Source organism: Fringilla coelebs, assembly GCF_963513975.1.
Source record: "Fringilla coelebs genome assembly, chromosome: 9".
NCBI classification, from domain to species: domain Eukaryota; kingdom Metazoa; phylum Chordata; class Aves; order Passeriformes; family Fringillidae; genus Fringilla; species Fringilla coelebs.
Genome location: NC_140067.1, coordinates 22,258,413 through 22,275,920, shown reverse-complemented (window position 1 = coordinate 22,275,920; position 17,508 = coordinate 22,258,413). Strand labels below are relative to the sequence as shown.

The 17,508-nt window shown below is 37.5% G+C and overlaps 1 protein-coding gene across 2 annotated transcripts in view; it reads left to right on the top strand.

The window, feature by feature from the left end:
• NEK7 (NIMA related kinase 7) overlaps positions 1 to 17,508 on the top strand; it is a 68,348-nt gene that overhangs the window by 27,683 nt on the left and 23,157 nt on the right. For both annotated transcript variants that reach the window (XM_084211786.1, XM_084211787.1), the window contains exons 6-7: positions 13,075 to 13,183; positions 15,402 to 15,509. In XM_084211786.1, coding sequence (XP_084067912.1) covers positions 13,075 to 13,183; positions 15,402 to 15,509 — 217 coding nt within the window. The remainder of the gene's footprint in view (positions 1 to 13,074; positions 13,184 to 15,401; positions 15,510 to 17,508) is intronic.

Below are 17,508 nucleotides of genomic sequence, written 5' to 3'. Positions count from 1 at the left end.
AAAAAAAGCCTGTAAGGAAAGCACTGTCAGCATTTAGAACAATCCATTTTAATGGTATTCTGGGTATTTTGGCACAATTGTACTTTGTGCTCCAATATTCTGTTCTCAGTAATAGCAGTGAAGCAGAGAACTGTGGCCATACAGCAGAAGTGTCTTCTAGATCTTGAACTTGAACTGCTAACAATATATTTCATATTTCTTTGAGATCACATGAAGTGAGTTTACTGATATGTGCATTATGGGTTAATAGTTGGGGTTTTTTTTGCAATATTTAAATGCCTGTTTAGCTAATCAGTAAAATTTATCCAAGACCCATTGTATAAAATTCTGTCTTCTGAAACTTCTATGAAGTTTTAACTGCTTTTTTTAAAGTTTCTTTGTCATTTGACAACTACTTCCTCTTGTTCCTGTCCCCTTTTCCACTGTGTCTGGGTCGAGTATGTCCTTTTAGCATTTTTCCTTGTGTGCACACCAGCATTATTGCTGTCAACACAGCACAACACTACTGTGGGCACAAACAATGCCAGTCAATTAGTGTTCACCCAGCAGCACCAGGCACAGAACACAGTTGGGCTGTTTTGCTTGGGACCTACATGAATAGAGAATGTTAATTTCTTCATTAATGACTTTCATGCTGGCTTTTTTTTTTTGAGCTTTTGAAGAATATTCCTTTCTAAATTGATAATTGTGAGGTAGGACAGTCAAAATTTAGTTCTAAGCAGGTTGACAGCGTCTGTTAATATTTATAGCCAAATGTGATATTTTTCTTCATCTCATGAATTATTAATTCTGTGGGCTTACATTTCATAAAACATAAAGGAAGGTTTGTCTTTTCTTTTGAATGTTCAGTTTTGACACAACAGTTACTAATATGAGTACTCTGTGACAGATTGCCTTATGGCATGTCTGGTCTTATGACCCACTGAAGCTTTTTCTTTTTTTCCTTGCTTTTTTTTATTATTTAATTTTAAATCCAGTGTGTGGCTTTTTCAGTGCAGTTGGCCTCATTACACCTTGTTCAAGTCGGTGGGTATTTCTTACAGGCTCGATCTTGGAGGCACTTTGTGATTGTCCTCTTAACACAGGGATCATGTTTAATGTAGCAAACTTAGATTGCTGTTTGATGTTAATGACAGCCTATCAGGCTATTATTAAATATGTATGAGGTGTCACAATGCACTGTCTTCATGCTGCTGGTGGAGGAAATGATTTGGTAGATTACTTTGACAATATGAGTTTAAATGTGGGGCTCACCAGTCTTAAAAATGTATTTTAAAAATTGCTTGGAAAATGAATGATATGTAGTAGTATAGAATCATCCTAGAAGAGTGGCTGCCTGTCACATTCTTACGGTAAATAACTGTGTTGTATTATCAAGACAAATAAACTGCTTTGGTTTCCAGTGTTCTTGCTAGAATGTTGTTCTTAGTTGTTGGGGAATGTCGAGACACCCTCAGAACAGTGTTTGGGTACCAGGCTTGTGTGATTTGTAGAGGGCATCAAGGATGTTTCTGAAATTGTAGATGACCACAGCTTGAGTGACACTAAAACCAATGTTAATGTGAGGGAAAACTACTTAATTAGTTTACTTAGGTATTTGTTATGACATTATTGGCACATCAGAGAATACTTACAAGGCTGCCTGCCTCACAGTGCACCTTAATGAATTCTTTAGTTCTTCCCTTAATGAACGACATCCTTACTGCCCCAGCTTTCATACTGTCCCTCTTGTCACCTGCAGATAATGCTCTCTTTGTCCCCATTGAGTAGGCAACTGAGGAAAATCACTTGGTGCATTCAGATGTATTCTAATAGAATTCATAGAATCTGCTGTATGTCCAAAAAAAAAAGCAGCTGTGCATTGGCATTTGCATATCACATAATGAAAGCAGAGGTATTCCGTGTTCTCTCTGCTGCTGTGTTTATGTATGTACAGACACAGATTTAATCCACTTTACCTTCATTATTTTTTTAATTGTCTCTGTCACAGGGAAATGTTTCAATATAGCCTCCATTCTCAAAAGCAAGAGAGTTCAAAATTGAGGATATCTTACTGTAGAGCTTCCAATGGCCTCTTAGAATTCTCGAATATGGCATATTGGCATATCTGTAAAACAGAGGGAAACAGGAGTGAGGGGGAAATCTTTGTGTTTGACTCTCTGTTGGTTTTGTGCTGGAGTACTTCAACACTGTGTAACCCCTCTGCGAGCATGGTGAAAGAAGGAAAAACTCTTGACTTTTCTGCCAGTGAATTAGATTGCTGGATACTATTACCTCCAAGATACTACAAGTAAATCATTATTAACTATTGTGCTAAGTCCCAGTTGCTCATGGTCTGTTGTTTGTCTGTGGTCTCCACTGCAGAACATGTGATAATCCATGGCTGCCAAGGTTCAGGGTAGTTCATGAGAACTGGTGTTACCTCATAATACAACCTCCTTCTGCAATACAATGATATGTTGCAAGGCAAGTTTGAGGCTTGGTCCCTTTTCTTGTTAGTCATGGTTCTCCTCTGCCACAAACAGTGACAAAGTGAACATTTTCTGTGGGTTTTTTAGTTTGTTTTCTTGTTTTCAAGCAGCAGCTGATATATTGGATAAAGAAATTGCCACAAATAAAGAAGAATCTACTAATTGAATGAAGAAAATACATTATGATAATTCAGTAAAAAGAGCTAGTTCATAAAGTCTGTCCTGAAGATCTTGGAACAAGAGAACTTGAATTGTTGTGCAGAATAATTAGCATATTATTTAAGGTTAAATATAAAATTACTAGGCTTGCAAGAAGCGATGTTATCGAGGCACTAAAATCTTGGGGGTTTTTAACTCAGCAGTAAACTTCAAAGTCTGTTTAATTTCTGCAGTTATTTTTAGGTTTTAGGTTCTTCTGGCAAATAATCTTAGAGCACTGAAAAAAAATCGCAGACTTTAAACTGAATATGTCATACAGATCTTAAGGAAGTTGATCATGTTTTGGAAACAAGCATAAAAGCTTTCATCTGAACAGTTGAAAATATGTGCACAGCCTTCTCAAGATAGATGGAAAATAACTTGAATTCTACAAAATGTTACCTAGCCACTTCAATCACTCCTCAGACAGCACTTTTTGTGCATGTTTTTTCAACTTTAAATAAACATACTATAATTAGCTGGGTAAAATAACAAATATTTTAAAACATGAATATGAAATTCCTATTGGTATTTCCAGTTTCTGTAGCTAGGACCAGTGAATTCTTTGTCCTTGAACTTGTTTTTTATAGGATAGTCCAAATGCAGGAATAGTCACTTCTTTCCGAGTAACTGATGCAGATCTAAATTGTTCCTTGCAGGAGCTGGAGCTTTGTTCAGACTTGTTTGAAATCTCATCGATTCTTATTTCAATGTTTCACTAGTGGTGGATATTTTGGGCTTCACTATATGAAACTGCATCAGGCAATTTCTCCTCTCCACATGGTCTGGAATGCAGCCCCTGCTTCCCATGCCAAAGTACATTAGCTCTGGAGTTTTGCAGCATTCTGGGGTTGGCTAGCTTACCTGTGTAAGGGTGAGCTGCCCCAGGTGCCTCAGAGCCCATAACTGCCCATTCTCTCTGCAGTGAGGCTGGTTGTGTTGCTGGGAATGGAGGAGAGTCACTTGGTTTTTTTCCAACTGTTTTCTGGTGGATTGCTGTCCTGGGAATGTACTAGAAATGTAGAGATGCTTTTGCAGAAAGCAGGATTTTCTGATAAGTATTGCTAGTACATGGTAGCTATAGTTTGACTGTTTAATTGCAATAGCAATAGTTTGCTTTTGCTGTGATACTAGCGAGAATTTTGAGAGTATGAAGTAAGGGAAGCATCTGTGTAGGGAAGAGGTGCATTGTCAGAATTCAGCAGACCAGGTATCAAATTCTGCATGCCCTTTCCAGGATTTTGGGAAACCTTCAGCCATTAACTGAGGGTTATTATTTGTTTATCTCTCTTTTTATTATCCAAAACATTGATCTAAAACTTTAGCAGTTGTAGGAGATAGTTGGTGTTCCTATTTGGAAAGCTGGTGGGAAAAATGATATTTCCTGTGTATTTTGAATGGCAGTGTTGCAGAAGCTGTTTTCTGCCATGCACACACATGTCCAGCAGGACTAACTGCTTGCTGCTAGGATTGCCAAATATTTAGTTGGGTGAGAATGTTTTCAGTTTGTCAAAATATAGCAATTTCCTACGGAAATGTTGCATGCCATTGCTTCATTATAATATCTTGCAACCATTGAATCTGAAATATTCTAAGCCCCTTTGTGCCTTGAAACAGATGCAAAACTCAGGGGATTTTTCTTACAGTAATGGCTGTGAAAATTTACCTAAATTTCAATTCTTCTAACATATGTGCTTAACAGAAATTGCTGGAGCATAATGCCAGAAATGGAGAATTTCTGTACATGTAGAGCTGTGTGAGCCTGCTCTGTCTGCCGGTGCTGACACCACCTGAGTGACTGTCAGTGCTTGGACCTGGAGCCAGGATAGGTGACCGAAGTGGCATTGCCAGAAATAGCTTTTTCTAGATGCTTTGGGTGGGCTGAAGCTTTCCTGTGTCTGGAGGGTGTTTATTCTTTCTAACAACCTGGGAAAGCGAGTAATCTGAGATGAATGTGGGAAAGAGGGAAGACAAGGCAGACTGAGGAGCGGGCTGGGACAAGTAGCTGAGTAATCCTTAGGTGCAGAGAGAGGCTCTGCCTGGAAGAAGGAGGACAAGCTCACCTGTGCTGGGCAGGGTTTGGGAGAAGGCAGACAGGGAATTTATACCACTGGGAGTAGAGACTGAGGAGTGTAAGAGAATAAGAGTAGTGTATTGGGAAATTGTGAAATGGGATTTCCAGTACTGGGCATGGGGACAGGGAGGTTGGAGAAGAGCTGATATGTTGTTGTCAGAGAATGGGACAGATGGGGCAAGGATCCTTGAGACAGACAGACAGACTAACTGTCTGCAGGGAGAGAGCCTGGATGGGCTGAGTCAGACTGGCTGGGAACAGGATGGGATGTCACTTTGTTAAGGGTGCAGCTACTCTGTGTAGAAATGGTTGCAGCTGTTTGCTGCCTTCTTTGCTGCAATGGTGGTTTACTAGACAGGGAATTTGAAAGACAAAGATTTTGTGATTAGTACAATTCAAGGTTTTTCCAAAGACCGTCCTTACTTGTTCTTTTCCTAAGGGATACTGAATAAACCACTTCGACCACTGCTTTTTGGGAATAATTCTAATTGCTTATTCTGTATTTCTGCCATTCAAGGCAAAACTCTGGCTCTTGATTAGTAGAAGTATTGAGCATTCACAGCTTCATTCTGAGTGGAAACTGTGCTTTGAAGATGGACTGTTTCATAAAGCTATGTATGTTGAGAAGGAGGTGCTTAAATTGGTGCCAGAATTAATTAACACTTTTGATCTCTATTCTTGGCCCACATTCTAATCTGTAAAATGGGGATATTACTACCTCATCATTTCTAAGGCCATTTGTGAAGATATTTTATTAATCTGATATTCCAACAATGCATACTAGGAAACTGTATCCCTCCCTGAAACTTATATTTAATAATAGGTTATGAATAGTGCACAATAAACAAAGCCTAGAGACATTTTCAAACTGCTCATTAGCTGAGTGTCATGAATGAATGAGTAAAGGGTCTTCTAACATAAAGAAAACAGAACTGAAAATTGCATGCACACACTCTCAAGGGGGAGAAATTATGGTGGCTCTAATTCTGAGGTTTTTCTTATACATATATTTATGTCAAAATAATTGATGTAATGGTTTTGGGAAAAGTATTTTTAAAGTAGTCTTTTGTGCACGCTTGTGATTTTTTTCTTTTCACGCTACTGATTTACCTTGATCCATTATTGCAGATTTTAAAACATGGAGTCTGGTTCTTTTGGCTTTTATCAGTATCTGTGTCTCTCGTGCTTTTTTTTCTTTCCATGACTGCTAGATTTAATTTAAAGAACAAAAACCCCCAGTACCACCACCCCCACGCCAAACCTCCTCACACAAAGTATTTTTATTGAGCATATGGTTATATTTTATAATATAGAACAGTTTGGCACTTTGCTGAAGTTACATCATTGATATATGCTAAAAGCTTAGAAATATTTTTTTCCTCAGTGGTTTGTTTTTTGCTTTCTGTATCACCTTTACCTTAGCTTTTTTCCTTACTCATTTTTGAAAAAAGCTTCAAAAGATAAAGTGTAGCTTGAAGAACCCTTTAATATAATAGGATAGTGTAACACAGAGTGTGCTAATTACAGATCAAAGCTAAACTATTTTTATGTGCCTTTTCCTAAGGGAGGAACCTGGGGCTTTGAACCAGTCAGGCTAATTTTTGCCACTAACCTTTTTCAAGGCTGCTAAAAACTTTATTTTTCTTTTAAAATTTTTTTACCTCCAGTAATTAAAAAATAGTTCATCCTATTCAACTTTGTGTATCTATGTTAGCTGTGTAGCAGGTGAAAAAGTAGAGGGTGGGGTGTTCTGAAGGGAAGTGGCTGCTCTGTGGATGGAGCTGTGAAGTCTTAAAAGAAAAATTGAAGGCACAGAGCCCTGGCAGGGTGGTAGAGCTGCTACTGGTAAGCTTTTCCTCCATCCATGGATGTCACTGGCGTGTCTGACAGGTGCTCCACTGTCACCATTTCTGTCAGCCACAAGTGACCACAGTGAGAACAGCAGTAGCAGTTTACCTTGTGTGTGTTACATACAAGTGCTGGCAGAATGAGAGCTGGCTGGTCCCCCAGTTGATAATCAGTGGGATAATTGGGCTGGGTAATTGCCAGGCAGCCTGGTTAGTTTTGCTGTGAGTCAGCCATTGTGTGTGTCTGCTGCTGGAATAATAAGAACAAGCGGGCAGGTTTTCTGCTAAAATAATTAAGACAATCAACAGTGTTTTGTCTTGTGGTCAGTTGCCTTCACAGACATCACACCTGAAGCTGTTGTGGAAATTCTGGCTGTACACACAGGAAAATAATGGTGTCAGTCAGCTGTGAAAAGTTAACTTGACAGTAAACTGCATTTAACTTACACAGGCTTTGGAGATTTCATCTCCACCTTTGCCCACTAAAATTGTCTGTGAGCCTTTAAAGAGCAGGGAGTGTTGGAAGATTTTATTGAATAATAGTTCTGGATGCTTTTATTGTTTGAAGTGACCTGCAAACAATACTTTTCATTTTTCAGAGTTGCATTTGAAAAATTTGCACTGTCAGTGTTTGCACTAGGTGGATAACTTGCTCAGAATAGAGATTTCAAATCTTGTTAGTAGAGAAAGGGAAAAAAAGTTAAGATGATAGCCTCTGTATTTACTGTGTCATATTTTTTATTAGGAAGTAGAGTTAATGATTCAAACATGAGTTTCACCTCTTCATGCTGTACCAGTTTTCCCAAGGGGATTTTTTTTGGGAGAGAGATGCATGTAAACAGATACTGTTGAATTGAAACATGTGGCTGTGTGTATTAAGAAGCCCCACTCAGCAGTAACAGCAGAGACAAGGAAAATGATGCAGTATTGGAAATTTTATATTAGTGGTTCTGCAAGTATATCAGATTTCAGTAGGTGATCTCTATTTCTGAGCACTCTATGTCCTTGCTCTTTTGCATCAGCAAAAATGTTAGGTGGAACAGAGGGACTGTAGGTGGGCTGCTCAGTAAGGAAAAATGAAATGAATCCCTGCAAAGAAAGTTGGCTAAAAATACATTTATGTAAAGTGACTTTGTCCAGAGCTTTCTAAGGAATAGGAGTTTAACCAAAAGTCTTACTAAGTCTGATTATTAGCATGAAAGAATATATACTAAAATGGAAAACATGAAGCATTTTTTACAAGGCTTATTATTTCTTGCAAGTGAATGTCCTTTTTTTCTGAAATAAGATTCTGTTTGAGAAGATGCTTCTGTCTCACTTCTGTGGTGTCCCTGCAGCATTCTTCTGTTGTTTTTTTTTTTTTTTAAAGGAAAGACCACAGTTTAATTCTACTGACTTGTCCTTCTGATGCTAATAGGTACTTCTATTAGTACCATTATTTTGTGTCTTAATTTTTGTACAGTATCTTAGTTTTTTGTTGTTCTTCTTGAAATAGTTTGCTGTATACTAAGATGACTAATAAAGGAAGATTTAATTTTTTTACGCTTTTTGTTGTGAATTCTGAAAGGGTAAAAAATAAGTGTATGGCATCTTCAGTGAGGGGGGATATAAGCAACAGTTAATCAAAGTTGGAAAACAAAGCAGGTAAATATTTTTATTTTCATCACTTTATTGGTTGAAGACTTGCTGCTTTTGGTATGTTCAGTTGATAGATGAGAAATAGTTTGGGTGGGTTTTTTTGGTATTTGTTCTCTTTTTACAAGTAAGAGACAGCTGCTACTCTTGAAATGTAGGCAAATTTGATGACACTGTATATCAAACTGAATGAATGAATCAGGATGTGGTGGGAAGTTCTATTTCTGTTCTGCATAGAAAGCAAAGAAAAATGGCAGAAAACTTGCCATGGTCTAAACAGATGGGCAGGTGCATTAATCAAAGAACAGAACCAGACAAAACTCCTGGGATGCTGTGCTGCTGCTAGAATTATGTAGCTTTTAAAATAGAAAACAAGACTTAGGTACAGACTTCCTCTCTATATTCATAGGTCTCCAGAGCATTGGGATGGTGCCACCCATCTTCACTGGCCTGTCTTGCTGACCCTGCATGCCCTTGCCCGTTGTGGTTTGTTTCTGTTGTGTTCACAGAGTGAGAGCTCTTGCTTGTGCTTCCATAATTTCCTATTATGGCTGCCTGACCTCCTCTTTCCTCTTTGGTCTTCCTGCTCGTCCATATTAAAACAAGCTCCCAAAGAAACACAGTCAGAAGTGGTCAAGAGTTTTATTGTGTTACTCAGAACTACTGTGTAAATGTTTTGCATCTCTTTCCTCTTGGTGCCAGTCAGATTTCTTCCTGCTAGTATCTGGTCATTGAATCACTGTTATAACTTTATACAGTAAATTATAAAACCTTCCATGCTTTATATTTTTGTAAGCCCTAAATGAAGTAATGAGAACAAAAAAATGTGATCAAGATTCTAATGGAATCATGAAAGAAAGGAAGGAATCTGCTTAAAGAAATGAAATCATCATTCTCATTTTACTTTTCTTCCAAATGCTGTCTTTCAAAAACAACTCTGGGCTATAGCATGTGCAGGAGAAAATTCAGATATATGTTCTTGTGGGCTTATTTGACAGTTCCATAGTTCTTTTCTTTTCTTAAACAATGACTCTGCAAAATTGTTCAGGTGATCAATTTATCAATTCTCTGCAAGAGAAGTTCATAAGCATCTTGCTTTCTTTACTCCAGTTAGCTTCTTAAACACTCATAGTGTTGTCTTTTTTCTTATTTATTCCTAGTTTTTCTCTGTTCAGTGAGACCTAAACCAGACTAAATCACACCATAAAATCCTTCAATACACCAACATCAGAACTGAATGCTAAATTTTGTCCAGGTGTGGTTACTGGGATGTAGGCAATCATATCTAAATTTCTAGTTGTGTGGAAATCATCTGTGTTCACTCTCTCTACTCATCTGCAGGAAATCTTAGTTTTCTTAGAAATCCAAACATAATCCTGTGTCTTTGCTGTAAGTATTGTCTGAATTGTCCTTTTAAGCCTAGGTAGGACCAGCTGCTAACTGCTGTCACTTTTACTTCTGGAGTTCTCCCTTTAAAGCATCGTCTGTAGAAACTCAACATAAAGGCAGGAAGTTATATTATACTGACTTCAGATTTTTTTCTCCATCTTGCTTTTGTTTTGTTTGTCAAGAAACTGAATGGCATTTGCTGTTTAGGTGCAGGGCAGCTACGTTTAATTTAATTTTTATGCAAACATTTGGAGAATATTTTTCTTTTAGCAATCCATTAGAAAACCAGGAGAGTTCTGTTTTCCCATGATGAAACTGCTCAGACATTCTGTAAAAGGGATAAAAACATGAACTGGTGATACAGCCTGCCTGCCTTAAAGCTCTTTAAGGCATTTGATTAGCAAATTTATGACCACCAAAATGACCAGATGTATTAAATGACTGCATTGCAGTTTTATCCACAATGTACTGACATTGTGGTGACTCTTCAAAGTTAGTTTTTTGTAATTCTATTCTCAGATGGAGATGGAAATTTCATGGGATATGGCTTTTGAAACAAATAATTCTTGCAGGGAGCCAGCCTGCTGCCAAAGTGTGCCTGGTGTTCTGTTTACCTGACAAAGCACTGGCTTGCAGCACTGCCCAAATTTTTAATGCACATGTACAAGCAGCTCCCTTTTTGCACAGTTTCAGCTAGTTTGAGGTTGATCTTTCACCTCAGACAGGATCATGTTTTTTTAATATCACACCCTAGAAAGTCAGTGGTCTGGGGGACATCAGGACTGTCCTTTGAGCCTAAGACAGGCGGAAGAAGGAGAATAATGAAGTCTTGAAGATGAGAGCACTTCAGAGAGAGCTCTATGTCAGGCTGTATTCCTCTGAGGGCACATCTGGGCAGGTAATGCCAACCTGTGTACAGTAGGAGAGAGCTCTGTGAGGTTAACTGGGTGGTGTGGACCACAGGCTGCTTCAGGCACCAAGCAGTGGATAAGTTTCAGCATTGGCTGTGCTGCTACTTCGCTGTGCTACAACAGAGGTTAAAAATTATTGTTGCAGCATCTTATCTTCTGCATTTTGGCTTCCCTGTAGGGAGGGAGCAAACACCACAATCATTAGAACTGCAGTTTGCATTGTGGACTATTTTAAAATGAAGGAGAAAGGAAAAGATCCTGCTTTGAATACAGTTCATGTGTGCTATACGATTTTAATTATGCTGCTTGGCATAAAAATAGGTTTGCCTGTGTTTTCCATCAACTTACATTTGTTGTTAGAAGGTAAGGTTCTAAACAGAAATGGAATTTTTATTTTGACTTTCCTCAGAAGTGCGTCTGCTGGATTGTTTCCTAAAAGTGTACAACTTGTTTCAATAGCTGGTTTTGCAAAATTCATCTTCTTGGTGATGGCTTTTCATCACCGTTTTGCTTATCGGTAGACAACAGCCTAAGAAAAAATTGAGAACATGTATTTTGAGGGGAAAAGAGTAATTAATTGAGTTTATTTTAAAGATAATGATATTATTTTTAAGCCCATACAAATGAAAATGCTGCTTGTTTCTTTGTTTAGTTTTAAACATTGCTAGCATATCTAGCAGCTCTCTTTTCTGTCCTCTTTAGATGGATAAATTCTCTGGGGTTAAGTAATATTATTGATGCTTTCAGGAGGAGGTTATTATTGTCCTGTAAAATTATTAATGCCTTCAGCAGAGTGAGACCACTTTAAGTTGCCTCCTTGCACTGTAAGAACTGAAGCCAATTTTGTAGTGTACATCAGCTACAGTGCTAGGGATGGCGAGTGAATAACGTGTTAAAAGAAAACTTATACATAAATACTTTGAAAGTACGCTGCTGTACTTGAGGTAAATGGGAATGGGAATGTGTAATTGAAAATCTTCCCATTTCAGGCATTTTGTGAATGGTGTTTCATCATTCGAATTAAAAAAATAATAATTCAGAATGTTTAAATAAAGTACCTAGTTATAATTATGATAATTTCAGAATGCATTTTAAATCAAGAAACTGTGCTTTCATGTAGACGTACTTAGATGTATTGTGTATTTGTTTTTAAATGAAAAGAAACCTGGTCTCCATCTTCCTGTTGACATCAAACAATCCTCTGATATGCAAATCCAGCTATGGGGAGAACAGATACACAGGGTTTGTTTGGATTCAGTCCAAGAGTGAACGAAAATTATATTTAAAGACGTAATTTATATGCTTTGCCTCATTTAAATGAAAATGCATTTTGAAATAATCCCTATAACGAAAAACATTTGGTGGAATGTTAAGATCCTTTGTACGACTGATGCATTTTGCTATAGGTAGTTTAGAAGCATCTCTCTCATACTCCTGTGTGTCTGTAATGTGCAGATGCAGCTGTCAGCTTCTCAGTGGCATGTTTGAACGTAGTATGGAAATTTTTTTTTTTTTGCAAATTATTAAATGTTTGTTATGTGAACTTTCTTAAAGCGTGCATGAGTGTGAAGTCTGTCTGTACCCACAATTAAAATACATCAAGTGCTTTGCTTTCCGTCTAAAATTTTGCTAGTCTCAATGTTGTTTGTGTATTTTCTCCTTGTGTGGAACTTCAAAACCTGACACAATACAATTTCTTTGGAAACATAGGCTAAACAAGCAACAATTTTTCAATCTTTTTCCCTTTAGCTGCAGAATTTATAATGATGAAACTTTTACATTTTAACATTGGCTGCATTCCAGGTTTTTGTTAGGCGTCTTTGGAGGAGTGTTACTCAGTGCCTGAATACCACATTTGAAGCTGATGTGTATAGCAGAGTGTAACTGTTTTGTGTAAGCTTTAACAGGCCAGTGAACTGTTCCCAGTGATCAGGAATGGGTTTTTATACAGGATAGAAAATATTAGAACAGGAGTTACGTCACTGTGAAATTTTCAGAAATCATTTCCTTTAATTCCCTTTCATGTACTGCAGAAGTTTTTAAAACTAATGTGACCGATTGTTCTTACATGATCTTTGTGACTGTGTGATACTGCTCTTCTTTTTTTCCCTTTGTTTTAGAAAATGAGGGTATGGGAAACAATTTTGGTGTAAGGAAGTGTATTTAATTTGGGATGTTGTATGGCACATAACTTTATATCTGGCCTTTATTTGTTCTGTTACTGCTTTATACTAGATTACTCTGGCCACATTAATCCAACACTGAGGAGCGCTAAATGCTGTGTAAATCCTTTTTTGGGGTAGGAGTTTTATTTCATTAGTGTTATTTGTGGCTCTGTGTGTAGACTGACTTATTCACATGCAGTGATGGTACATACATCAGTATTTAAGGGGAAAGTTTTCTGTGTCAAGAAATTTTGTTAAAACTTTCTCATTAGGTTGTGAGCCTCTTGTATTTTTTTATTTTTTAATTAAGGATTTTCTGTCTTTTTTTCAGAAATTTTCTGCAAGTTTTATTTTTTAATATTCACTAACCATGTTTTTTTTAAGCATTTTAAGAAACAGAAGAGGTTGATTCCTGAAAGAACAGTTTGGAAGTACTTTGTTCAGCTTTGCAGTGCCTTGGAACATATGCATTCTCGTCGTGTTATGCATAGAGGTAATACAGGATCAAAGATGATTTGTCCTTACTATACCTTTGACTATGTGAGAATTAAGCTGGCTGAAATCAGTTTTGACAGCTGAAACATTGTATGTTTCTCTAAGATTTTATAAGTAATAGAAAACTGAGAGAAGTTTGTGGTTGTACATTTGTTGCGGTAGACGTGTTTGATAGCAAGTTTTTCAAAATAAGCAATAGTTCTGTGAGTGATGGATATCCTGCCTTAGCTACTTCATTTTTCTGGCTCTTATCTTCTGCCCTGTGTTTATTCTTCTATATTTGCCTGGTGTGTTGCCCAGGTGTTGCTACCTGCCTTGCACAGATCTGCCAGTCCATTCTTTACAGCTCTTGCACCTGGTTGTCTTAAGAGTATCTGCTCCTGCCCTGCTTGCTTATGATGTACAGGCCTTTCTCCTGGTCCCTTCTCTATTGGATTATGTGCAGGTGTGAGCATTTCCTCCAATTCTCTGCTCCTTTCTACTATTTCCAGTCTCTGTGTCCCAGCAGCCCTTGTAGTTGCCGGCTTTCCCTGTCAGGTACTAAATTTCCTTGGCCCATTTTCAACCTCGGTGCTGCTGTCTCCTCTGGATGTGGTCTTCATTTTGCCTCATAACACTTGAGTCAAAGAAAACAGATCACAGTATAGCTTCTTCTTAGATCTGCTATTTTTTTCCCCTTCTGAAATCCCTCTGGTTATGGCATTGTGAGTTGTGTGTGGGCTGTCACTTCTTAGGTTCAGGTGACATTGCCTGTCTTAGGTTGTGGCTCCCTGTGCTAGAATGCAGCTCAGTGCCTGATAGGAACAGACCCTCGATGTCTGCTGAGCTCTGTCATTTGCAGCTGGAAATTTTGCACCCTTAGCAGATGAGCTTAGATACTCCTGCCCCTGCAAGTGCCTTTCCCTTGTGATTCTCTTTTTTTCCCCTTTGTGCATTTGTACAGGTGCCTGCAAGTGTGAGTGATACAAAGAGAAGGACATAAAATACAGATTCTTTCCATAGGGTGCAAGTATCTTCCTTTAATATGTTTCAATTAAGTTAGTTAATTTCTGTATATTTTAGATCACAACAAAGGGATTTAAGTTGCTTAAACTGAAGTACTAAGTTCAGAGCTTCTGGCAAACGTATAGCAAATGGTATTCCATGGTTACATGCCAAAAGCAATGGCAATTAAAGCTGTTTTAAATGGAGCTATATCCATGTTGGATTATTACACAAAGGGTTATCCAAACTCCTGAAAACTGGGTCAGATAGCAGGAGAACATAATTGCTTCTGTCTTCCTCTAAAGCTTGTAAGGTTTTGTAACCTTTTTGCTGGAAACCTGAAAATGCTGGTGTTTGAAGGGTTATTAACCATTCCTTTTACCGTGCCTGTGTCTTATGCAAACTGTTATCCCCTCTTATCAAAGTGGACTGATTTCTGTAAGTGTAAGGCTAGGGTGGATTGCTCTTCAGCAGAGTAAGAGCTAAACTCCCTTGCCAAACAAATAACAGGTCAGTTTATTTAGGAGACTAACAAGGTAGGTATCTTGTTAGAAATCCTAGAATAAGAGTCTCTTCTGTTGTCTCCAAGGGATTGGATTAAAACTTAAACTGGATATTACTTGTGAAAAATAACTGTCTGGGGTATACATCATTATTTTTCTTTGTTTCTACTTGATTAGCCCAATTCCATTGATGAGTTCAAATAACCATTCTCCTGAGTAAACTTGCTTCTTTTTTAATGCCTGCTCTTATAGAGAATCAGTTATCTATTTCATATAAATGATGTTATGCCACTGTGGGTAATTTGATCAGCAAAAGTGATGAAAAATGCTGTACAGTTCTTGAAAACATATTTAGGCTGTTACTTAAGACATAGCAAAAGAGGTTCTCTAGTTCTAATGTAAGTTTCTCTATGTAGCTTATACAAAGCAGTAATGAACTCCCCTGTATATGCTTCTGGACCTTGGGGGTGTGGGTTTTTTTGGTTTGCTTGTTTTAAAAAAAAATACTTTCCATGGCTCTTGGTTTTCTTTGCTTGAGTGATGGTTGTACTGTTAAAATAGTGGATTTGAAATTCTACATTCTGGACCCATTCTTTCTGAGTAGCACTGTCAAATTTTACCACTATTACCTGTAAATAAAATCCTCTTTGGGTCTATTATTAATAGAAGAGTAGCTTTTCTTGCAACCTCACTGTGACTTTTAAATTTTTTAATTTATTTTTCTTCTAGATATAAAGCCAGCAAATGTGTTCATTACAGCTACAGGAGTAGTAAAGCTGGGGGACCTTGGACTTGGTCGATTTTTCAGCTCCAAAACCACAGCTGCACATTCTTTAGGTAAGCTTTCTCCGAGATGCAGATGTTGGACAGGTAAAGTATTTTACATGGTGGAAATACTGTGCCCACTCAGGAGGAAGAAGAAAAGGATTAAGACCGGCTAAAGATGTTATAAAGTAATAGTAAAAATATTAAAGGTCAGCACCATGGACAAATATAGAAACACTGTAACAGGGAGGTATTACTTTCAGCATACTTTGGGTATTTTCCCCTCCTTTCTTTGCATAATTTAGTATACATTTCTACCTCTGAACAAGTTTTTAAGATAATAGTGTTACTTAGAAATGCTAGGAAAAAATAAGGTGATAATACAGATGCATTTTTTAAAAATTGACTTGAACTTTATTCAGTGTTGGGAGGAATCTCATAATTCTGTGTGCCTGCATGAGTAGCATTAATGACCTCTTGGTTACATGGTTTCAAAGGCTCTCAGAGGAGCTTCCATTTTTTAATGTACACTTCTCAATGTAAGCTTTTGTAGCTGAGGGGAGATCAGAATTAACAAAAACACAATTGCCAGATAGCTTTTTTTTCTATTTTTCAGTTTGGCAAATTTTCTGAAATGCTCAGTTTATTCTTCGCTAGCGCACAAAACTAGCAGTATATTATGCCTATCCAAACAAAATTTTCATGTAATTTGCATCTTTTGAGTAACATGTGAATACTGGGATGATTAAGAGGCCTTTAAAGAAGAAAAGTTAAATATTTGGCATATATTTTAAGTTTAAAAGTAGGTAACAGATGAATGACAGAATCTAAGAGGATCTCTGTAGAAGAGAAAAACCTTGTAAATAGAGTAACATCTGCTTTAAAGAGAAATATAGGAAATAGTATTCATAATACTGTTAAGTTGGGGTTTTTTGGATCTGAAAACATTCTTTTCCCTCACTGAAGTGTCTGTGTTTGGTGGTTGCTGAAATCAAGCCTGTTTATTGATTACGTTTGTACCACATTTGAGGTAGGAGTGATACACGTGTTAATGGCCAAAAATACCTTGGATGGGAAACTTTTGGCACTCCTTTCTTCCCTGTCCTCCAAAAAGCCTTTGGTCACTCCTTTGTGCCTCCCAGTTTTTCCCATGTTTGGTGCAGACTGGTGAAGTCAGACCCATGAGTCGCTGGTGAGGTGTAATAGGAACCCCAGAGAGTGGGGAAGGAGGGGAGGATAGGATGGCATCTTTGTTTCTTCTGTTGGTGGCTGTGTCTTGGTAGAGGAGTTGTTTTTTATTTTCTTTTTTCCCCATCTCTTCCCATTTCCCTCTTAATTATGGCCTAATGTAAGAATTCAGCCTAGAAAAAAGGTTTGTGTCAGCTGTTAATTTAGGCTAGAGAGGAGACTGACTTTCTGATTTGTCTTCACTAGCAGAGACCACTTCTTAAATTGATTTCCTCTGCAGTTTCTGATGCTGGTTTTCTTCAAATTTCTTTCAAAGTTGTATTTTTTTATGATTCCATAAACCTTTGGTGCATGTAACCTAGTAAATTGCAAACATATGTGTAGCAATTTATACTTGTTTACAGGCTTTATAAAAATTTCAGTAGCAAACTAGATTCGGGCTTTCAGAGATAAAGAAATGTACTAAAATTTTAATTAGCTGCAGCTTCTAACTGCTAATTATGAATAATACTGATTTAATTAGAATCTTTACTGATGGTCCATTTGAAACAAATGAAAAAACTGCACTGGACAGGGTTTTTTCATGTTCTTAACTCTTTCTATACAGCTTTATCAATAATTTACTATTGTCATGCCTGTATCTTTTTGGAAATGGAAAACATTTCTTACAAAAGGGCAGAGGAAATGGAGGCATTTTTTATTGTTGATTTGATACAAACTTGACAAAATGTCTTGTTTTCAGAAGACTTTATATTAGAAAGGGGAATATGATCCAACAAAGACTTCCTAGTTCTTTCCCTTCAACTCTGTTTTCTTGCTGCTGTTGTTTTAATGGCTGAATGCCAGGCCTTATGCTCTTTGGTGAAATGGCAGTTCTAAGGCC